Raw genomic sequence first — 24,342 nt, 5'->3', positions numbered from 1 at the left:
TGTGTATTGGAAATGTGAAAATGTTAGATTTGGTTCACTTCAAACTGCCTGTCTAAACATAGCCTTACTGTATTGTATACCTGCATTTTAAATCATGTGCTATGTTTCAGCAGTTTTGCTTGTGAATTAAAATGCCTTTCTAATGACACTGGATGGAATTCTCTCTCTCCCAGTGCCTTCATAAAGTATTCATACCACTTAACTTTTTCCAAATGTTGTTGAGTTACAGCCTGATTTTGTATCACTGATCTACACACAATACCCCATAATGTCAAAGTGGAATTTTGTTTGTAGAAAATGTAAAACATTTATAGAAAATGAAAAGCTGAAATGTCGAGTCGATAAGTATTCAACCCTTTGCCTAAATACGTTCAGGAGTAAACATATTTTTAACAAATTGCATAATAGTTTGCATGGACTCTATTTCGTGTTCAATAAAAATAAAAATATGTCTACCCCATCTCTGTACCCCACACATACAATTATCTGAAAAGTCCCTCAATTGAGTAGCAGTGGTATAAGTAACAAAGTAAAAATACTTTAAAGTACCACTTCAGTAGTTTTTGGGGGTTTCTGCCAACTTCTACTTTTACTTCACTACATTCCTAAAGAAAATAATGAACTTTTAACTTATTTTACATACATTTTCTCTGACACCCAAAGTACTTGTTACATTTTGACAGGAAAATGGTCCAATTCACACACTTATCAAGAGGCCATCCCTGGTCATTCCTACTGCCTCTGATCTGGCGGACTCACTAACCCCAAATGCTTCGCTTGTAAATTATGTGTTGCGTGTTGGAGTATGCCCCTGGCTATCCGTCACAAAAAAATAAAAATGAAAATTGTGCCTTCTGGCTTGCTTAATATAAGGAATTTGAAATGGTTTATACTTTGATTCTTAAGTACATTTTAGCAATTCCATTTATTTTTGACACTTAAGTGTATTTAAAACGAAATACTTTTAGACTTTTACTCAAGTACTATTTTACCTGGTGACTTTCACTTTTACTTGAGTCATTTTCTATTAAAGTATCTTTACTTTTACTCAAGTATGACAATTGAGTCATACTTGAATATCCCTTTAAGAATAGGGAAGTTATTGGTCTTTGAAAGGTGTGTCAATACACTCAGTCACTACAAAGAGGAAAGAAACTACTCAGAGATTTCACAATGAGGTCTATGGTGATTTTAAAACAGTTACAGAGTTTAATGGTTGTGATATGATAAAACTGAGGATGGATCAACAACATTGTAGTTACTCCACAATACTAACCTAAATGACAGAGTGAAAAGAAAGAAGCCTGTACTGAATGAAAAATATTCCAAAACATGCATCCTGTTTGCAGCAAGTCACTTACATAATACTGCAAAAAATGTGGCAAAGAAATACCCATTTGGTCCTGAATACAAAGCGTTATGTTTGGGGAAAATCCAACACTACACATCACTGAATACCACTTCATATTTTCAAGCATGGTGGTGGCTGAATCATGTTATGGGTATGCTTGTCATCGGCGAGGACTAGGGTGTTTTTCAGGATAAAAAGAAACAGAATACAGCTATAAGCACATGCAAAATCTTAAGAGGAAAACCTGGTTCAGTCTGCTTTCCAGTTTTGACTTAAATTGGCTTGAAAATCTATGGCAAGACTTGATAATTGCTGTCTAGCAATGATCAACAATCAATTTTAAAGAGCTTGAAGAATTTTTCAAAGAATAATGGGCAAATATTGTACAATCCAGGTGTGCAAAGCTCTTAGAGACTTACCCAAAGACTCATTGCTGTAATCGCAGCCAAAAGGTGCTTCTACAAAGTATTGACCCAGGGGTGTGAATACTGAGATATTTCTGTATTTCATTTTCAATACATTTGCAAAAGGCTGTCACACAAAATGTGCAATAAGGGGTATGAAGAATTTGTGAAGGAACTGTAGATGTGAAAAAAATGAAGAATTTTTCTTTTTCTTAAAGAGATAACCTCATGACATGATGAAAGACAAACAGACACTGAAAGGCACAAGGAAAGGAGGAAAACATATTTTAATAGTGTCAACAACAAAAAATATTTTTATAAAATGTTACATTTTAAAACATTGGTATTACTGCAGTAATTTGTAAACACATAGACTTCTTTCTACACAGTAACATGGTAGTTTAACCCTCACACACCCTGAATGAACAGTTAGGCCGGGATTCAGTCCAAAACTGCGTTGTAGCACCCTTGACATTTAAAGGTAATTTCCCATTGAACCAACCTCTGCAGCTTTTACCGTGAATGTGATCTCTGGGAACATTGCCTTTAAAAGGAATGAACACTGGCTATATACATCTAACGACAGACCTCATTACAAAACAACCATTGTTCACTGAAGCAAGCATAGTGAGACAAAGACAAAGGCTCCGTTCCCTATATAGTACACTACTTTTGACCATAGTGCACTAAATATGGAATAGGGTATCATTTGGGACAGAGACAGTGATTCAAGGACAATGAATAGTAAGCGCTGCTGTTCTAGAAAAGTAGTCACACAGATAGGAGACGAATGGTTAGGACGTGATCGAGAGAAAAAAACTGACATGTTTGTAGTTGTCAGGACTTCCACCGAAGTTGTTCCCTCTCCTTGTTCGGGCGGCGTTCGGCGGTCGAGGTCACCAGCTTTCTAGCTACCACCGATCCATTTCATGATTTCATTTTTCCTTTTGTTTTGTCTGTTTACACACCTGGTTCCCATCGCATAATTATGTTTCTTATTTAACCATCTGGTTTCCCTTTCTGTTTTGTGCGTAATTGTCTTTCGTGTGTTGGAGTTCGATGTCCTGTTTTGTCCTTGTTTTAATACGGGATTTTTGTTACGCTCTTGTATTGAGTAAATACAGTGTTTTTTACTCTTACCTGTGTCCTGCGCCTGACTCCTTCGCTATCTTCTAGATAGACACTGACAGTAGTGTTCTCAAGCACTCACCTAGTCAAAGATTTTGATAACTAAATCCCTTCCATCTGTGACCTAACTCTATTCGATTTAATGAGAATAATACACTTTATTTATGAAGGTAAAAGACATAGACCGCTGATAATCTTCTCAACCAAGGCCGGATTCAATCCGAAACCTTGTTGCAGCGTGGTTGTCATTTAAAAGTAATTTCCATGTTGCAGCTTTTTCCTCAAGTTTTTGTCACGTGCACAAGTACAGTAATCAATATCAGCAGTACTATAAAAAAAAGTCAAGTAGAACAAAAACACACAAGAAAGTAATAAAGCTACATATATGGTCAGTTCCAGGGTCCGTGCCAATCCCTTGAATGCGATCTCCGCAAACGTGGGGATATTGCCTTTAAAAGCTGCATTGTCTACAAGCAGGATCGGATTGAATCCCAGCCCAAGTCTCCTCAATAGAAAAGGACATTCTTGGTTTCTAGTGAAGACATGTCTCAGGTATAAAACGTTTAACGGTTGCGTTGTTGTTCTTGTGCTTCTAGAAGATAGAAAGAAAAGGACGTGGTGAATGATGCTATATGTCCTACACTGAGTAGGATTTATCGGTGTGTGTGTGTTTGGGTCTGTGGGCCATCTGATGCACATATTGGTTTTGTGTCCGTCTTCATCATCCATATAACCCTCAGCCTTGTGTATGTTCATATCTGTTTTCGCGTGTGTGTTATGTGTGTTCGTGTGAATGTTTGCCCTCTGTCTTTTCATGCGTTTTCGTGTGTGTATAGACAGCACTGTGTCATCCATTACCCTGTATCACCTGTGTGTGATTAAGCTTACAGTAGTTTTGTTCTATTGTTCCTTTTGTACTACACAGTGTTTATTAGTGCGCATATGAGTATATGTGTGTTTTTGAGCATGTGCTGTGTGTGTGTGTGCGTGCATGCAAATGAATGTGTGTGTGCGTGCATGCAAATGAATGTGTGAGCGCGTGCATGTACGGGTGTGTATTGGGGTGTAACGGTGGCAGTACAGGGACCTCGGGTCGTACTGTGAACTTTGAATGAATACATTTATTTTTATATGCTATGCCTACGCTGCGATGTATGCCTCGAGTAATTCTGTACTGAAAAAAAAACTTTTCAGGCTATTCCCTTAAAACAACTACAGCCTATGCGCACGTTGTAATCACAATTGTGATCTTAATTGGTGCATTTAAAAACTGTCATTTTGTGAGGCGCAGCCGGTAACTAGTTCTGTACAATGGCGGGAGGTGAGGTCGACAAATTAATTAGCCAATTCACACTCTGTTATGCTTACTACAGATGAATGGACCTCCAGGTCTACAGAGCATATTATTATTCATATTGGATAGAAAACACTCTGAAGTTTCTAAAACTGTTTGAATGATGTCTGTGAGTATATTAGAACTCATATGGCAGGCAAAAACCGGAGAAAAATCTAAACAGGAAGTGGGAATTCTGAGGTTGGTCGATTTTCAACCAAGACCCTATTGAATACACAGTGACAGCCCATCACATTACCTCGGAGTGGGAGATGAGAAGTACTGTGCTACAGACATGCTCTCTTTATGAGAGTCACACAAGTGCACATCTTTTTCTCTTTGTAAGAAAAACATTATCAGCATAGGCCTATACAATGTCTGAGCCATTTTTACACATTGATTTCACACGCATATTGCACTTTATTTTAAATGTAGTTTTGATGAGTATTCGTGTGTTTTCCCAATCAGGAATACCAACACCTTGTATTTTCTTAAATAAACAAAAAGTAACTAGAATAGGCTAACTGTTGGCATTTCATTTTCCCGCTGCACCGTAACCGAACTGTGACCTCAAAACTGCAATACATACCGAACCCTGGGTTTGGTGAACCATTACAGCTCTTGTGTGTACATTTCTGTGTGTGTGTGAGCGTGTATGCATGTGTGTGTGTTCAGAGCAGCCTGCCCAGTACCACTCCCTCTCTGTGTCGTGCCTCTCCTCTGATGATCTCCAAGAAGCCTAGTTTAGTCAGGAAGTCCAGCCTCATGCGATCTGTAGGCTGCACCTCACAGAACACACCATGAGCACCTGTAACACACACACACACACACACCACACGTGCGCACACACAGAGAGAGAGACAAAGAGAGTGAATTAGATGATCGTTGATAGACATATGAGAGCGAGCAGAGAAGAGAAACAAGAACACGTGTCAAACTCATTCCACGGAGGAAAAAACAAAAACCTGCATCTCAGCCATCCGTGGAATGAGTTTGACACCCCTGAACTAGAACAACCAGAAAGACAAAGGTTACTTCCCAAATGGCACCCTATTCCCTACATAGTGCACTACTTTTAACCAGTGTGCTTACATTTGTCCTGTTTCACACATGTACAAGTGTGTAACCTGTACAAGTGTGTGGTGTGAAATGGAAATCTGAAATGGAAATCGGCGAGACACACTCGGAGAGTGGGGTCACGGCCAGGAATCAGCCATTATTGACGCTGACCCTGGAGCAATTAGGGTTAAGTGCCTTGCTCAAAGGCAGATCGACATATTTTTCACCTAGTCGGCTCTGGGATTCAAAGTAGCAATCTTTTGGTTACTGTCCAACGGTCTAACCACTAGGCTACCTGCCGCCCTACACTCTAGGTTTTTCGGTTTGTCCCCATAGGGGAACCTTTTTTGGTGCGAGGTTAAACCTTTTGAAGAGTTCTTCCTAGAACCCTCTATAAACGATTCTACCAGGAACCATTTTATCATCTTACGTTTCTTCCTAGAACCTTCTATGAAGGGTTCTACCAAGAACCCTATAATCTTTGAAGGGTTCCTCCTAGAACCCTCTTTGAACGGTTCCACCAGCCTTAGCCTTAACTCTTTATTACAATACATTACATATATCATAAGGCCTTTCTTTGAGGGCCTAGTTATACCCTAACACCCCACATGAAAAAATACTATAGTATACTATGGTATAAATCACTGTAGTGTTTTTGATGACTATTGTAGTATACTGTAGTATTTACAGTGAACTATAGTATAAATATTGTAGTAAAATAAAACTGTAGTATATAATATAGTAATTAATGTAGTGTGTTTGCAGAATGTAGTATACTGTAGTATTTACTGAAGTGTGTTTGCGGACTGTAATATACTGTAGTATTTACAATAGTATTTTTGATTTATTATCTTTGACATAGAAGTGAAGGCTTTCTCCTTGAGGAAACCTACTGGAGAAATACTAAAAGAGCATATTTCCATAACTCGTAGGTAGGTAGGACTGGGGTCAATGCAGATAGTTCGGGTATCTATTTGGTTAACTATTTAACTAAATATTTAGCAGTCTTATGGCTTGGGGGTAGAAGCTGTTCAGGGTCCTGTTGGTTCCTGACTTGTTGCATCGGTAACGCTTACCATGCAGTAACAGAGAAAACAGTCTATGACTTGGGTGGCTGGAGTAGGTCAATTTTTAAGCCCTTATATTTCTATTTGTTTAACACTTTTTTGGTTACTAGATGATTCCATATGTGTTTCTTCATAGTTGTATGTCTTCACTATTATTCTACAATGTAGAAAATAGTACAAATAAAGAAAAACCCTTGAATGAGTAGGTGTGTCCAAACTTTTGACTGGTACTGTAGGTAAGATTAAAAAATCTATTTAATCCATTTTGAATTCAGGTTTTAACAGAACAAAATGTGGAATAAGTTAAGGAGTATGAATACTTTCTGAAGTCACTGTACCTAAAAGTAGGCAGATAGTAAAGTTAAAACACTTGAGAGCTTTCAACAAAAAAAACAGAAAATAATATTTTAAAATGTGATCCTTGTCCTAGGACACAGAGGGGTTAAAATACTAAAGTTAAAGTCCATCCAGTGAAGATAGAACTAGCTAGCATCCGTCAACGAGGGCCAAGCATTCCATGGAATTTAACAGCTGGAAGAAACAACCGGAGGTCCATCGGTGCCGAGCGGTAACTTTTAGGACTGCTGGCAGCCGGTGATGTAGTGGTAGGGCGCTGCTGGTAGAGTAGCTAGCTAGCTAACATTAGCTAGCTGTACAGATGAAGCTTGGCTAGCAAATCAAGTGAACCACAAAATTAAAAGAATAGCGAGCGAAAAGGAGCTGGCTACACTCATACTGCCCCTGACTATTAAACAAAAAGCTAATTGAACAATAAACTTCAGTGTCTCACTCTTAGTGAACTCTGTCGTTGTTCCACAAGATCACCTCAGCCCAACCTACGTGTATCCTGCCAATATCCTTGCAGCCACACTATACGTGGATGCAGACAGTCCTGTACGGGGACGCGGGCAGTTCCAGAACACGGACATGAGCATTGTCACACATAATAAACTAAAACTCTTTACAGGGTGTTACATTCATCCCTCACTAGGAAAACATGATGTCCGGGAAGTTATACATAAAACATAAGATTAAGCATCAGAATTAATTAAACGCATAACACAGTTTACAACACACCTTGAGCTGTAAGCTCACTTAACACTATGCAACAGTAAAGCACAGGCATATAAAAACACCCTCAAACCAAAAAACTCTCAGAAATATGAGATGTGTGTGGTGCAAGAAAACACTCTGTAATGAGGTGAAATTTGTTGCAAAAGAGACTCCTCTGTGTATGACTGATAGCTGAGTGTATTGAGGCATTCGTAGCTGGTCATAAGTGAGTCTAACCATTGGTTTCTCTGAGGGAACTGGGACTAAACTAATCTGAACTAGGACCAAGGGATTGCAAGATTTCTGAACTGGTGCCAGGGACTACTGACTCGTCAGAGCTAGGGTTTGGGGTTAGTGACTCCTCTAAACTAGGGCTTGACACAAGAGACTGTTGCACACTAGGGCCATTTAATTGTCCTCCATATGGTCACTTCACTTTCCTCTTCAGAGGGGCACTCCGGTTCAACTTGCTGAGAGGGAAGGACTTGTGTACTGGCATTGCTCCAGGGAAATTCCAACACGAATTTCAATGGATCCCATTTCCTCTTCCAAGCTTCCTTCAACCTCTCTTATAGCAAAGTCCAGAACTGTCTCCTCATCTTCATCAAATGCCAGGGCAGAAACTGAGACTGGCCATTTATGCTTTTGATGACGGATCTCCATCCTCTTTTTATGTTCTATGGTCTCACCGTCATCTTCACCCGTCAGCAGGCTAATGGGAAGCTTGTGGTCTCAGTGGAGCGTCCTCATAGGTCCTCCTCTCTTGGGATGTACTTGATATGTGAGCATTCCAGGTAGCCACTGCACTATCACATGAGGTTCAGGTTTCCACCGGTTGGCAATTTTGTGCTTTCCTGGGAGTCTCAAGTTCTGTACAAGGACACAATCACCAGGCTGTAGCTCTTGATGTCTCACCCTCTTGTCGTACCTTGTTTTGTTCATCTTGTTCCTGCTTGAAGCTGCGGTGGAGGCTAGTTGATAGGCTTCCTTTAGCTGTTCCCTTCATTTGGAGGTGTACTTGAGGTAGTCTTGGTCAGAGCTGCCATCCGGGGTGACTCCTAAGCACAGATTAATGGGCAGTCTAGCCTCCCTCCCCAAACATCTGGTAGTAAGAGGAGAATCCAGTAGTACTTTTGGTAGACATGGACTAGGTACACCAACTGCTGACTCCATGTGGACATTGTTTGGATCCAAGAGTTCCTATTGAGCAGTGTGCGATTGCATCTCTCTGGCTCTGGGTTTTCTTGAGGATTCTATGGCAATGTGAATGACTTCTTCATCCCAGACAACTGAAGGACCTCCCGGATGAGTCTACTTTCAAAGTCTCTGCCCTGATCAGAGTTGATGCAGGAATTCAGGCCATAATGGACATTTAACAAAGCACCTTGGCCACAGTGCTGGCTTTCTGGTCTTTAGTGGCATAAGCTTGGGCATAGCGAGTGAAGTGATCTGTCATTACAGTGATGTTACTAATGTTCTTCATGTCATTCTCCAGAGAGAGGAAGTCTATACACTCCAACTCTAGTGGGGCACAGTGGTCATTTCCTGTTTTCACAGCTTCCATGACACGAGATATCACAGGATCACTCTGCTTGGCTCTCTCAAGCTCTGCAACATCCAGCTGAGGCAGGTAAGGACTGTGAGGTTCACGTAGGCATTAGGCAATGCTTCTGGGGTGACTCCTAACATCACGGCTGCACAGTTTTGGACGTCAGATGGTGTCACCTCCAAATTGAAAGTTTCAACCATTTAAGACGCGTAGCTCCCACCTCACGTTTCCTGGTCTAAACTCGCTGACCTCACTCGGGGCGTAGCTACTTATTGTTAAAAGTATTCTCAAAATAATTATCTATTTAGAAAACTAAAATCACATTCCTAACAAAAATACGTTCATATTGTCTACACCACGTATTGGATGGAAACTTGACAAATACGTATTCCAAATTACGATATTTTCATTATACCATATTTATACAATTTTTAATGACATCACAAAATAAACATTTGTTTTCCACATCTACCTATTGACCATTTCCCACATTCGGATGTTAGAAATATTTGTTCCAAAGTTCCGAGTTTTTGGCTGGCAAAAGTCTCTCTAGACGAAGACAGTCCGATCAAAATACTGAAGGGTAGAGAGAGAACGTTTCTCCCACAGGACAGTCATGACAGAGGGCCTGTGACTTTGTGAATATGGTGCATGCTTTCAACAGAGTGCAGTTCCCCCATCTTCAGCCAAGGTTGTAGAGTCACAGGCTGCATTCCCTCATTTTTTATTTTGACAGTGACGCACCTGCGTCCCTGGGAAGGCACTGGTCACTATTATTTGACTAGCCATTGCCCGTTTCGTCAAGGGCTCGACCAGGACAGTGAGGCCTTGCTGCCTTGGTGAACTCCATACAGACTTCAATCTTCAAATTCAAGGGCTTCACAGAGGTGTGTTGAATGAACCCCATGGGTCCCTCCTCCCTCAGAGTGTTCGCTTTCCCTCTGGTGGTAGACCTTTAGGCGATTGGAGCTCTGATGGGGTACACCCTCTTGTGTCGCACAGTCCAGCTTCTCACACAGCTTCTCTAGCACAGAGAACATGTTGTATTTTGTTCCCCAGAGCATGAAAGAGTGTGAATGAAAGAGTGTGTAAAGAGGAAAGTATGTGTAAAGGCTTTTGGACACCCACCACTTCAGATGGAAATGTGATGGTGACGTCAATGTAGCTGTCGTAGGGGGAGCTGTTTTCACTCAAACCCCAGAGAGTTAAACCCTTGATACACTGGAGAGACAAGTGACTGAGATCGGTCTCGTAGAATGAGTGGTGGATGATGGTCACTTGGAAGCCGCTGTCTAGGATGGCTTTACATGGCTCTCGACTCCTTCTTACATTCAGACTGGTCTCTGGGGAGGTGAGGTGGAGTTAATTGTGGGTGGGGTTACAGCTCGCTCATTTACTGCCCCCCTGTACCGTTCACTGGTTCTTTGCGGAGGGGAATTAATCACTGGGCTACTTCCTCTGTATTTAGGGGGATGCTCGCACTGTATGGAGGAGTGGGAATCTTCTCCACAGTTGTAGCAGAATAAGTTGTCTCTTGGGTGTTGGCCTCTGACCCCGTAACTCGAGAGAAGGTTGTCTCCGCCACTCTTGGGAATGCCGTCACCGCTCTGGGGAACGCCATCTCTGCCTCTCAGTGGTGGGTCGACAACACATCCGAGGTTCAGCGGGTAGGACACGGACTTTCCTCATGGCTGCCATGGACTGTAGATTACCCACTAGCTTCTGCAGCTCAGCGACGTGGCTGTCAGTCTTCACAGGAAAACCTTTCTGGGGCACAGGTCTCCAGTGCGAGTGCCTCTCAGCTTTTATATTCTCCTCCTCACAGATCTCTTGGAGTAGGGTGGGCAGGGATGGGGGATTGTCCTTCCTCTCTCTCAGCATGAGGTGGATCAGGACCTCACAGCACTCCTCTTATCACTCCTTTTCCACTCTGGCATGGTAGAATCTGGAACGGTCTATTCCTCCCTTCATCACAACCTTTTGCAGAAGCTTCTCCATGCGAAGTAGGGAATATTATCAGCTGGCTTCAGTCTCAGACCTCTAAACTCATAATACAGGTCCACACACCAGTGGTGGCAGTGCCATAGGTGTGTTCCAGTATCTTCAGATAGTCTTTGACCGGCGCATCTGGGCAGTTGGCTCTCAGCGTGGTGACAACTCCTACAGCTGGCGACGTCAAGCTTTCAATTATCTTCTGAACAGTGCCACTAAGGCAGCATCTGGTTGACCTGCTCCATCAATGAGTCAAAGTAATCTTCTCCAAGAGGTGTGGGGACAACTCCTCTGAAATGCCTTAGCCAACTTTAGAGGCTGGATTCATGTTAGGGCTTCATCACCTCCACCAGCACCTTCCCCATTGCTTCAATGAAGGCCTCTGTACTGGAGGTGAAAGCTTGAGAAGAGGTTATGCGAGTCTGACCTCTACTTGCACTCTCACCTGCCATTGAAAGAGGAGTTTCTGCCTCGTGTGGGAGGGGGGGGGGGGGGGGGGGGGGTTGGGCGGACATCGTCGGGAGAGGTATTCATATGTATTCCGCCCAGAGCAGTTAGTAATTAAAATCAAAATTCTATTCGATTCCAGGTATTCCCGAACTGGGGGTACGCGCAATGCCGTCGGGGGTTTTCTTCACATTTTCAAACAGTCCATTTATATTTTTCAACGAGGCTATACATTTGGGTGAGGTTTTTCTCTTGCCTGAGTAGCCTCGTTTCACTGTCAAAAATAAAATGAAACCATCTAGAGTTCAGCGAAATAACAATGTAAAATACAGGTAGCCTAGTCAAATAATTAATATCCAATCGCATTAATAATTCTTATGGCTGCAATCCCGGTAACGGGATCGATATGACAAAAACAAGTGCAGGGCGCCAAATTCAAAAAACAGAAATCTCATAATTAAAATTCCTCAGACATTCATGTGTCTTATATCATTTTAAAGGTAATCTTGTTGTTAATCCCACCAAAGTGTCCGATTTCAAATAGGCTTTTCAGCGAAAGCACTACAAACGATTATGTTAGGTCACCACAAAACCACAATAAACACAGCCATTTTTTCAGCGAAAGATAGCTTTCACAAAAACCAGAAATAGAGATAAAATGAATCACTAACCTTTGATTATCTTCATCAGATGCCACTCATAGGACTTCATGTTACACAATACATGCATGTTTTGTTTGATAAAGTTCATATTTATATAAAAAAATCAGAGTTTACATTGGCGCGTTAGATTCACTAGTTGCAAAAACATCAAGTGATTTTGCATAGCCACATCGTTTCAACAGAAATACTCATCATAAATGTTGATGATAATACAAGTTATACACATGGAATTATAGATATACCTCTCCTTAACCTCTCTGGGATATGTGGGACGCTTGCACCAAATTTAAAAAAAAAAAGATATAAAATCAAACTTTCATTAAATCACACACGTAAGATACCAAATTAAAAGGTACACTCGTTGTGAATCCAGCCAACATGTCAGATTTCAAAAAGGCTTTTCGGCGAAAGCATAAGATGCTATTATCTGATGATAGCACAACAGTAAACAAAGAGAGTGTAGCATATTTCAACTCTGCAGGCGCAACACAAAACGCAGAAATAAAATATAAATCATGCCTTACCTTTGACGAGCTTCTTTTCTTGGCACTCCAATATGTCCCATAAACATCACAAATGGTCCATTTGTTCGACTAATTCCGTCCATATATATCCAAATTGTCAATTTATTTGGCGCATTTGATCCAGAAAAAAACAGCTTCCAATTTGCGCAACGTCACTACAAAATATCTCAAAAATTACCTCTAAACTTTGCCAAAACATTTCAAACTACTTTTGTAATACAACTTTAGGTATTATTAAACGTTAATAAATCGATCAAATTGAAGACGGGTCTATCTGTTTTCAATACAGGAGGACAACAAACTAACACTACTTTTCTAGTCTTGCGCAACTCTCAAACAGTACACATAACGTTACACTGATTCCAGATGGCCGTACTTCTTCATTGCACAAAGGAATAACCTCAACCAATTTCCAACGACTGCTGACATCCAGTGGAAGCGGTAGGAACTGCAAACAGGTTGATTAGAAATCTAGTATCCCAATGAAACCTCATTGAACAGACAGTGACCTAGAAAAAAAAGAAATCTGAATGGTTAGTCCTCGTGGTTTTGCCTGCTACATAAGTTCTGTTATACTCACATACATAATTCAAACAGTGTTTTCTATCCAAATCTACTAATAATATGCATATCCTATATTCTGGGGATGAGTAGAAGGAAGTTGAAATTGGGCACGCTATTTATCCAAAAGTGAAAATGCTGCCCCCTATCCTAGAGAAGTTAATGCAACCGCTGTGTCAGATTTAAAAAAAACTTTACGGAAAAATAAACCATGCAATGATCTGAGACGGAGCTCAGAACAATAGCCAAATTAGCCGCCATGTTGGACTCAACAGAAACCAGAAAATACATGATAAATGTTTCCTTACCTTTGATGAACTTAGGAATCCTAGGACCACAATAAATGCTTGATTTGTTCGACAATGTCCGTTATTTATGTCCAATTAGCTACTTTCGAATTGTTTACCAAACTTCCTAACCAAAGTCTCAAAGCGCGTCCACTATAACGTGACGAAATGTCCAAAAGTTCTGTTACAGTCAGTAGAAATATGTCAAACGATGTACTGAATCAATCTTTAGAATGCTGTTAACATACATCTTGAATAACGTTCCAACCGGAGAATTACATCGACTTCAATTGACCGACGGAACGGAGCTCCCTCTCACATGAACGCACCAGTTCAATGCGTGGGCACCTCATGGAAGTGATTACTCATTCCTGTCTCCTTCGGCCCCCCCTTCACATTAGAGTCATCAGACAAAGTTCTATTGACTGTTGACATCTAGTGGAAGCCGTAGGAAGTGAAAACCCATCCATATCTCTCTGTATTTTCAATGAGAGCTTGGTTGAAAATCTGGTACCCCCAGAATATATCCAAACAGGAAGTGGAACTTCTCAGGTTTTTGCCTGCCATATGAGTTCTGTTATACTCACAGACATAATTCAAACAGTTTTAGAAACTTCAGAGTGTTTTCTATCCAATACTAATAATACTATGCATATATTAGCAACTATGACAAAGGAGCAGGCCGTTTACTCTGGGCACCTCTCATCCAAGCTACTCAATACTGCCCCTTCAGCCATAAGAAGTTAACCGTTACTCTCTCGTGGGAATTCCACTAACGGTCCATATGTACCAAATGTAGCTGTACTGATGGCGCAAAAGCCATGATAGGGAGACATAGTGGAGTGGTAACGCGCGTGCAAGCAGCTGCTCCCAACGCGCCACTTGGGTACACTGCAGCATCCACCGAGAGGCTCTTGCTGCCAAGGGAATGCCTGACAGCTTGAAATATGTTTCATGGCTTCCTCAAGCGGTGACCAGGCTTTGGACATAGTTTCAGGCTTTTATTTTGAAAAATGAGCGAGATTTTTCAAAACTCAGTCAGGTGTCCTTTGATTAGTTAAGTCAGGTGTCCTTTGATTAGTTCCTGCGCGCGAGAGGGGTAGCTCTCCATTTTCTTTCTCTCTTTTATTGAATAGGTTACGGTCCGGTTGAAATATTATCGATTATGTTTGTTAAAAACAACCTGAGGATTGATTATAAAAAACATTTCACATGTTTCTACGAACATTCTGGATACTTTTTGGAATTTTTGTCGAACGGAACGAGGCTGTAGTTTTCTGAACATAACGCGCAACCCAAATGGCGTTTTTTTGGTATAAAAGTAATATTTATCGATCAAAAAGAACATTTTTTGTGTAACTGGGAGTCTCGTGAGTGCAAACATCCAAAGATTATCAAAGGTAAGCGATTCATTTTATTGTTTTTCTGACTTTCGTGACCATGCTAATTTTGGGCTAGCTGTTCTAGCATTGATTGATACACTCACAAAAGCTTGGATTTCTTTCTCTGTAAAGCATATTTTCAAAATCTGACACGATAGGTGGATTAACAACAAGCTAAGCTGTGTTTTGGTATATTTTAGTTGTGATTGCATGATTATAAATATTTTTTGTAATATTTTGCACCCTGCAATTCAGCGGTTGTTTCGGAAAATGATCCCGCTAAAGGGATCCGTAGCGCAGAGAGGTTAGCAAGGACAACACACAGGTCTTTCCATCATTGTATGATATTTTTGCGTGCAAATGAACTCAAGCTTACGGACAATGTCAACTGGGATATAGTGAAGCACCTGAGTGAGTTGGGTGCGCAATTATGCAGGTACCTTCCTGAAACGGATGAAACAAACAACTGGATTTGTTATCCCATTCATGCCCTGTCTCCAGTCCACTTATCGATATCTGAACAAAAGAGCCTCATCGAAATTGCAACAAGAGTGCTTAAAAATCTTAAAACTAACATATTAGACCAGGAAACATGAGGCGGGAGCTACACGTCTTAAATGGTTGAAACTTTCAACACGAGGTGAAGAGGATAACCTCACCTTGAGACCAGAAAAGCGTGGAGCATCTATAAAAGCCTTGATATTCATCAGTCCAAGGTAAGACAATTGTCTATAAATGGAGAAAGTTCAGCACTGTTGCTATTCTCCCTAGGAGTGGTTGTACTGCAAAGATGACTGCAAGAGCACAACGCAGAATGCTCAATGAGGTTAAGAAGAATCACAGAGTGTCAGCTAAAGACTTACAGAAATCTCTGGAACATGATAACATCTCTGGTGACGAGTCTACGATACGTAAAACACTAAACAAGAATGGTGTTCATGGGAGGACACCACAGAACAAACAAATACAAAAAACAGAAATATACAAACAAGAGTAATTTTCAATTTGATAAATACTTGTATGGTGTGTATTGCGTTTTTGTTTTTGCATTTACTGATCATTTCAAAATAATATTTGAATTCTATCTTAAATAATGTGAAGAGGGGTTTGTTCTCTGCCCACTTCATTTTATGGATAAAGAATCTTCCATGAAAGATAAACAAATTACCAATGGAAGTTAAATCAGGGTCCATATCATTTCAATCAAAATAAAACATAATATCAGAGTCTCTCAGATTAACATTAATAGTCATTTCTTTTAAAATAAAATCTCCCAACTCACTCCAAAATCTTCTGACATAAGAACAGTCCCCCCAAAAAATGGTCAAGTTTCTGGGTCACACCCACAAAATGCATATTTGTTATCAACAGCCATTTTAAATCTGTGTGTAATAAAGGTCTTTACAGGGTACATTCTATGAATGAGTTTGTATGATACTTCTTTCACCTTATTAGATATACAATATTTACCAGACAACAACGAAACTTTGTTCCAGTTCACTTGTCCTAGGGCTGCATTCCAGTACATTTTAGCGGAGGGAATAGTAACATATTGACATAGTTTCCTTATATACATGTTATTACATTTACAGTTTAAAATGTAAATTCCTTCTAATTGCATTGAGGCTACAAAATCCTCAACAGTTGCACTTGGAGTATTGTTATATTCTCCTAAAATAAGAATAGCACCTTTAGGGACAACAATATGATTCTCCTCGGGAGTGAATTTAACATAGTGTGTTCTCATAAATTCTTGATAAACATATTGTTGGCCATCATTATTCAATAATTGTTTAACCCAAATAATGTTGTCAAACCAGTTCTGGAAAAATAGAGACTTGTTTTTGTATTTTATGTCTTTATTATTCCATATTGTATACCTATGTGGGGAAAAATTGTGTTTGTACATGGAGGTTCCAAGTTAGAAGTACTTGTTTATGAAGAGAAAGAATTCTAGACCACCAATCTGTTGGAATATTAAATTAGGGATTATATTCCAAATGCAATTCTTATTTCTTAAATAGTTCTGTATCAATTTGATCTTAAATATTATATTAGAGGTTTTAAAATCCAGAGCATTCAACCCTCCCTCACTTTGGGTGTTACATATTACTGCTTTTTATAAATAATGAGGTTTATTCCTCCATATGAAGTTAAATAATTTAGTATCAACCATTTTAGTTACTGACAGAGGAACATCCAAGGCAAGGGAGGTATAAACTAATCTGGACAGACCTTCAGATTTTGATAAAAGTACACATCCAGATAAAGAAAGATCTCTTAATAACCAGGAGTTAAATCTTTTCCCAATAGGAGAGACATTTAAGTTGGCCTTTTCTTTCTGATCTTTGCTAACTTTAATACCAAGATATGTGATCACATCTTTTACAGGGATATTACATACTGAGTTTAAGTCACATCTTTTCAACGCAAATAATTCACATTTCCAAATATTCAGAGATAAACCAGATACATGTGAGAAGGCATTAATACACTCAATATATTTCCTGACTTCATTATGATCTTTCAAAAAGATGTCGTCAGTCAATTGTGAACATTTTATCTCTTTGTCTTGTATCTGAATACTCCTAAAACTATCCTTATTTATATGAATCGCCATAACTTGTGTGACCAATAAAAATAAGAAAGGAGAAATTGGGCATCCTTGTTTATTTCCATGTCTAATACAGTGGGGCAAAAAAGTATTTAGTCAGCCACCAATTGTGCAAGTTCTCCCCCTTAAAAAGATGAGAGAGGCCTGTAATTTTCATCATTTTCAACTATGACAGACAAAATGAGAATTTTTATCTCTCCAGAAAATCACATTGTAGGATTTTTAATGAATTTATTTGCAAATTATGGTGGAAAATAAGTATTTGGTCAATAACAAAAGTTTCTCAATACTTTGTTATATACCCTTTGTTGGCAATGACAGAGGTCAAACGTTTTCTGTAAGTCTTCACAAGGTTTTCACACACTGTTGCTGGTATTTTGGCCCATTCCTCCATGCAGATCTCCTCTAGAGCAGTGATGTTTTGGGGCTGTTGCTGGGCAACACGGACTTTCAACTCCCTCCAAAGATTTTCTATGGGGTTGAGATCTGGAGACCGGCTAGGCCACTCCAGGACCTTGGAATGCTTCTTACGAAGCCACTCCTTCGTTGCCCGAGCGGTGTGTTTGGGATCATTGTCATGCTGAAAGACCCAGCCACGTTTAATCTTCAATGCTCTTGCTGATGGAAGGAGGTTTTCACTCAAAATCTCACGATACATGGCCACATTCATTCTTTCCTTTACACGGATCAGTCGTCCTGGTCCCTTTGCAGAAAAACAGCCCCAAAGCATGATGTTTCCACCCCCATGCTTCACAGTAGGTATGGTGTTCTTTGGATGCAACTCAGCATTCTTTGTCCTCCAAACACAACGAGTTGAGTTTTTACCAAAAAGTTATATTTTGGTTTCATCTGACCATATGACATTCTTCCAATCTTCTTCTGGATCATCCAAATGCCCTCTAGCAAACTTCAGACGGGCCTGGACATGTACTGGTTTAAGCAGGGGGACACGTCTGGCACTGCAGGATTTGAGTCCCTGGCGGCGTAGTGTGTTACTGATGGTAGGCTTTGTTACTTTGGTCCCAGCTCTCTGCAGGTCATTCACTAGGTCCCCCCGTGTGGTTCTGGGATTTTTGCTCACCGTTCTTGTGATCATTTTGACCCCACGGGGTGAGATCTTGCGTGGAGCCCCAGATCGAGGGAGATTATCAGTGGTCTTGTATGTCTTCCATTTCCTAATAATTGCTCCCACAGTTGATTTCTTCAAACCAAGCTGCTTACCTATTGCAGATTCAGTCTTCCCAGCCTGGTGCAGGTCTACAATTTTGTTTCTGGTGTCCTTTGACAGCTCTTTGGTCTTGGCCATAGTGGAATTTGGAGTGTGACTGTTTGAGGTTGTGGACAGGTGTCTTTTATACTGATAACAAGTTCAAACAGGTGCCATTAATACAGGTAATGAGTGGAGGACAGAGGAGCCTCTTAAAGAAGAAGTTACAGGTCTGTGAGAGCCAGAAATCTTGCTTGTTTGTAGGTGACCAAATACTTTTTTCCCACCATAATTTGCAAATAAATTCATAAAAAATCCTACAATGTGATTTTCTGGATTTTCTTTTCTCATTTTGTCTGTCATAGTTGAAGTGTACCTATGATGAAAATTACAGGCCTCTCTCATCTTTTTAAGTGGGAGAACTTGCACAATTGTTGGCTGACTAAATACTTTTTTGCCCCACTGTATCTGTGAAGTTCTATGGGATAATTTAACAGAGCTGTTACTATTATTGTAGTGTCTCAATTACACTTTGAAAATATTGACCAAAACCCAAAAATCGAAGGGTCTCAAAAATAAAATAATGTTAAACTGTATCAAATGCCTTGTAAAAGTCTACAAATAAAATAAAGCTATCTTCCATAATGTGCTCATTGTAGTCTATCAAGTCCAATACTACTCGAATATTATTACATATATGTCTGCCCTTCATAAATCCAGACTGGGTATCATCAATGATTTGGTTTAAGGCATCCATCTTTCTGCAAATATGGATGCAAGTAGCTTTCCATCATTGTTCATTACTGTGATTGGTCTCCAATTTTCTAACATCATAGAATTTTGGTTTGGTTTGGGTATTACAGAAATGAAGCCTTGTGTCATAGAAACAGGCAGGACCCCTAAATCAATTGCCTCCTTAAAAACATTCAATATAAATACAACAATATCCTCCTGAAAATATTTATAGAATTCCCTGGAGATGTGTTCTCTTAACTTGCTGATACATTTTTTTATTTCATTGATAGAAATAATTTAATCAAGACTTTTGGAAGTCTTTAGCTATGAATTTTGCAGTCTTTGACAGAGTCTAGAAAGGCAGATATGTCACTAGTAGGACAGGCATTACTGGTATAAAGGTTACCATAGAATTCTGAAACATATTTTTAAATATCTTTGGGGGTTTTCATTTCCTTTGCCATCTATATTAAGCTTGTGAATAGATGTAAATTCAGATTTTTTTCTCTCTAAATTGTAAAAGTATTTTGTATTTATTTCACCTTCCTCCAACCATCTCCTTCTTCATCTTACAAATGACCCTTTTGCTCTCTCTTCATACATTCAGTCCATTTCTAGTTGTAAAGAGAATAACTGACCCTTTTCTTCTTCATCAAGGTCCTCCATAGAGATTAGGGAAAGTATTTCCTTAAGTTTATCTTCCCTCAATCATTTAAGTTAAGCAATTTCTTTACCTCTCTTCATGGCTGTTTGTCTTATTTCATACTTCATTAATTCCCAATATTTCCCATAAGACTTAAATAGTTGGGCTTTCCTCCAATTGTCTTGTATATTATCTTTGGCATCCATCTTGAAATGATCATCTTCCAACAGTCTACTATTGAGTTTGCAATAACTCCGATTCGGTTTAACTTCAGATCCATTAATATTTAAAGATAAGAATATATGATCAGTAAGAATTGACGGTTCAAATGATACCTTGACAACAGTATTATCTAATGAATTAGAAATCAACCAGAAGTCAATTCTTGACGGTCTGGACATGTCCTTGTTACTCCAAGTAAATTCATTTTTATCAGGATATTTAGATATCCAAATATCGACTAATCCAAGACCAAGATTATTAAACTCAGGATTAGCAATGCTGGATCTGTTAGGAGGAGGATATCTGTCAGTCATCACCACCTAAGATAATTTTGATATCCTGAAATACACCTATAACTCTTCTTCAAATTCTTGAAATAATATGCTGTTGTTTTGTTTGTTGTTGGATGCATAAATATTCCCTAATAAAAACGTTTCACTGTTGAAATTCACTGTCAAAATTAACCAACGTCCAGAGTGGTGAGTCTTACTACTGATGACCTTCGTTTAAATGCACCTCTTAAAACTTCTATACCTGCAGACTGGTTGTTGCCATATGATAACCAGATATCGTTACCCCATTGATTTTTCCAAAAAGATATATCGGAAGAACATGCATGAGTCTCTTGTAGAAAGTAAAAGTCTGCATTTAACCATTTGCAATACAGGAACATAGTCTCACATTTCAGTATATTACGAATACCCCTGACATTAATTGAACAAAGCGATAAAGACCAACTTCAACCAACAACCTTGTTATGCTAATATAAGCTTTTCCTAAGGATATGTAACTCGAAAGTATTTCCATCCCATTATTATCCTCTCCAACAAAAACAAACAAATATAGGTCATAAAGTTACCAAAGAAGTCTTACTCCCACAAGGGGGAGACATTGTGTAGACTTTGCAATAAGCAGTTATTCACCTATAGTTAGTGTTTAGTTTACCAGTTCTCAGGTCAGCCTTTTCTCATTCAAGTGTTTGTGTACATTTTTTATAATAAAAGGCAGCTTTTCACCTGGCATTTAGGCAGTTTTTTGGCCTGCTAGTTCTGTCCGAGTTAGACTGTCTCTCTCTCAAATGTTCTGATTTGGACACATTTCTTTCCCATCGATGATCACTCTTGCACCGATATTTTTTTTAGTTTTCCCTGCCTTTTGAGCTGCAGCCACCATCGGCCACAGTTTCTCTCTTGTCACTTTGTCCGCTGAGGTCAGATCCTCATGAACCTCAATTTTAGCTTGATGAGGAATTCACAATTCTTCGCTCGGCTCCAGAGAAGATCCCGTGTAGATCTGTTGGTGAACTGGATGATGGTTGTCCTCAGTCTATTGTCTTGATCCTTACACAAAGCCATCAACTTCTGGTGTAGAAACCAGAGTGTGGCATTTCTGATTTCCATAGGATACCTGATGATTAACAATATTTCTAGTTTCGAAGTCAGAACCCATCACACAGCATTGTTGAAAACTCGTTTCTGATTGGCTAGAATGCATTCTAGAATGGACATTAAAACCAGATAATGGGAAAGTTGGAAAAGATATCGGGACACCTTGCAATCATGATGCAATATGTGCCTACTCATACAGACTGCACTTGCTATAACGTTACAGAGATCTAAACCAACAACTGCACAAATGCAGGTCCTATGAGGAAACCTGATTCGTGGCCTACGTGAGTAAAACATTTAAACGTGTTAACCCTCGCAAGGATGCCGGCCCAGACGACATCCCTAGCCACGTCCTCAGAGCATGCGCAGACCAGCTGGCTGGTGTGTTTACGGACACATTCAATCAATCACTATCCCAGTCTGCTGTCCCCACATGCTTCAAGATGGCCACCATTGTTCCTGATTCCAAGAAAGCTAAGGTAACTGAACTAAATGACTATCGCCCTGTAGCACTCACTTCTGTCACCATGAAGTGCTTTGAGAGACTAGTCAAGTGTCATATCACCTCCATCCGACCTGTCACCCCAGACCCACTCCAATTTGCTTACCGTACCATTAGGTCCACAGACAATGCAATCGTCATCACACTGCACACTGCCCTATCTCATCTGGACAAGAGGAATACCTATATAAGAATGCTGTTTATTGACTACAGCTCAGCATTCAATACCACAGTACCCTCCAAACTCATCATTAAGCTTGAGACCCTGGGTCTCGACCCCGCCCTGTGCAACTGGGTCCTGGTATTCCTGACGGGCCACCCCCAGGTTGTAAAGGTAGGAAACAAATCTACACTCCACTGATCCTCAACACTGGTGCCCGACAAGGGTGCGTTCTCAGCCCCCTCCTGTACTCCCTGTTCACCTACAACTGCGTGGCCATGCACACCTCCAGCTCAATCATCAAGTTTGCAGACGACACAACAGTGGTAGGCTTGATTACCAACAATGACGAGACAGCCTATTGGGAGGAGGTGAGGGCCCTCTGAGCGTGTTCAGGAAAATAACCTTTCACTCAATATCAGCAAAACAAAAGAGATGATCGTGGACTTCAGGAAACAGCAAATGGAGCACCCCCCTTTCCACATTGATGGGACAACAGTGGAGAAGGTGGAAAGTTTTAAGTTCCTCGGTATACATATCACCGACAAACTGAAATAGTCCACGCACACAGACAGTGTGGTTAAGAAGAACAAAAAATTGGGCTTGTCACTGAAAACACTCACTAACTTTTACAGGTGCACAATTGAGAGCATCCTGTCGGGCTGTATCACCACCTGGCACGGCAACTGCAACGCCCACAACCACAGGGCTCTTCAGAGGGTGATGCGCTCTGCACAACACATCACCGGGGGCAAACTACCTGCCCTCCAAGAAAGCTACAACACCAGATGTCACAGGTAGGCAAAACAAATAATCAAGGACAATAACCACCTGAGCCACTGCCTGTTCACCCCGCTTTCATCCAGAAGGCGAGGTCAGTACAGGTGCATCAAAGCTGGGAGAGAGAGATAGAAGCTGTTTTTCAAACTCAAGGACATCAGATTGTTAAACAGCCACCACTAGCACAGAGAGGCGGCTACCTACAGACTTGATATCAAGTCGGTTAGGACGTCTACTTTGTGCATGACACAAGTAATTTTCCAACAATTGTTTACAGACAGATTATATCACTTATAATTCACTGTATCACAATTCCAGTGGGTCAGAAGTTTACACACACTCATTTAATTGTGCCTTTAAACAACTTGGAAAATTCCAGAAAATTATGTCATGGCTTTAGAAGCTTCTGATAGGCTAAGGAGGTGTACCTGTGGATGAATTTCAAGGCCTACCTTCAAACTCAGTGCCTCTGCTTGACATCATGGGAAAATCAAAAGAAATCAGCCAAGACCTCTGAAAAAACATTGTACCCTATACAAAAGTATCTATAGCCACAGTAAAACGAGTCCTATATCGACATACGCTGAAAGGCCACTCAGCAAAGAAGAAGCCACTGCTTCAAAATCGCCATAAAAAAGACAGACTACGGTTTGCAACTGCACATGGGGACAAAGATCGTACTTTTTGGAGAAATGTCCTCTGGTCTGACGAAACGAAAATAGAACTGTTTGCCATAATAACCATTGTTATGTTTGGAGGAAAAAGGGGGATGCTTGCAAGCCGAATTACACCATCCCAACCGTGAAGAACGGGGGTGGCAGCATCATGTTGTGGGGGTGCTTTGCTGCAGGAGGGTGCACTTCTCAAAATAGATAGCATCATGAGGCAGGAAAAGTATGTGGATATATTGAAGCAACATCTCAAGACATCAGTCAGAAAGTTAAAGCTTGGTCGCAAATGGGTCTTCCAAATGGACAATGACCACCAAGCACACTTCCAAAGTTGTGGCAAAATGGCTTAAGGACAACAAAGTCAAGGTATTGGAGTGGCCATCACAAAGCCCTGACCTCAATCCCATAGAAGATTTGTGGGCAGAACTGAAAAAGCGTGTGCAAGCAAGGAGGCCTACAAACCTGACTCAGTTACACCAGCTCTGTCAGAAGGAATGGGCCAAAATTCACCCAACTTATTGTGGGAAGCTTGTGGTAGGCTATCCAAAACGTGTTACTAGGATTAAATGCCAGGAATTGTGAAAAACTGTGTTTAAATGTATTTGGCTAAGGTGTATGTAA

General features: G+C 40.3%; 1 protein-coding gene and 1 non-coding gene across 2 annotated transcripts in view; both read right to left on the bottom strand.

Moving 5' to 3' along the window:
* Positions 1-2,023: 2,023 nt before the first annotated feature.
* The window catches only part of LOC139534265 (protein O-GlcNAcase), a 57,178-nt gene continuing 34,859 nt past the window's right edge, over positions 2,024-24,342 (bottom strand). The window contains exon 18 of the mRNA XM_071333288.1: positions 2,024-5,024. Within this exon, the coding sequence (XP_071189389.1) occupies positions 4,888-5,024 (137 nt within the window). The 3' untranslated portion in view covers positions 2,024-4,887. The remainder of the gene's footprint in view (positions 5,025-24,342) is intronic.
* Positions 6,142-6,194, bottom strand: LOC139534968 (U7 small nuclear RNA). The gene has a single exon (XR_011667054.1). It is a non-coding gene; the product is annotated as a U7 small nuclear RNA (small nuclear RNA).

The sequence above is a fragment of the Salvelinus alpinus genome, chromosome 11 (assembly GCF_045679555.1).
Source record: "Salvelinus alpinus chromosome 11, SLU_Salpinus.1, whole genome shotgun sequence".
In the NCBI taxonomy this organism is placed as follows: domain Eukaryota; kingdom Metazoa; phylum Chordata; class Actinopteri; order Salmoniformes; family Salmonidae; genus Salvelinus; species Salvelinus alpinus.
This window is presented reverse-complemented; position numbering and strand designations above follow the sequence as displayed.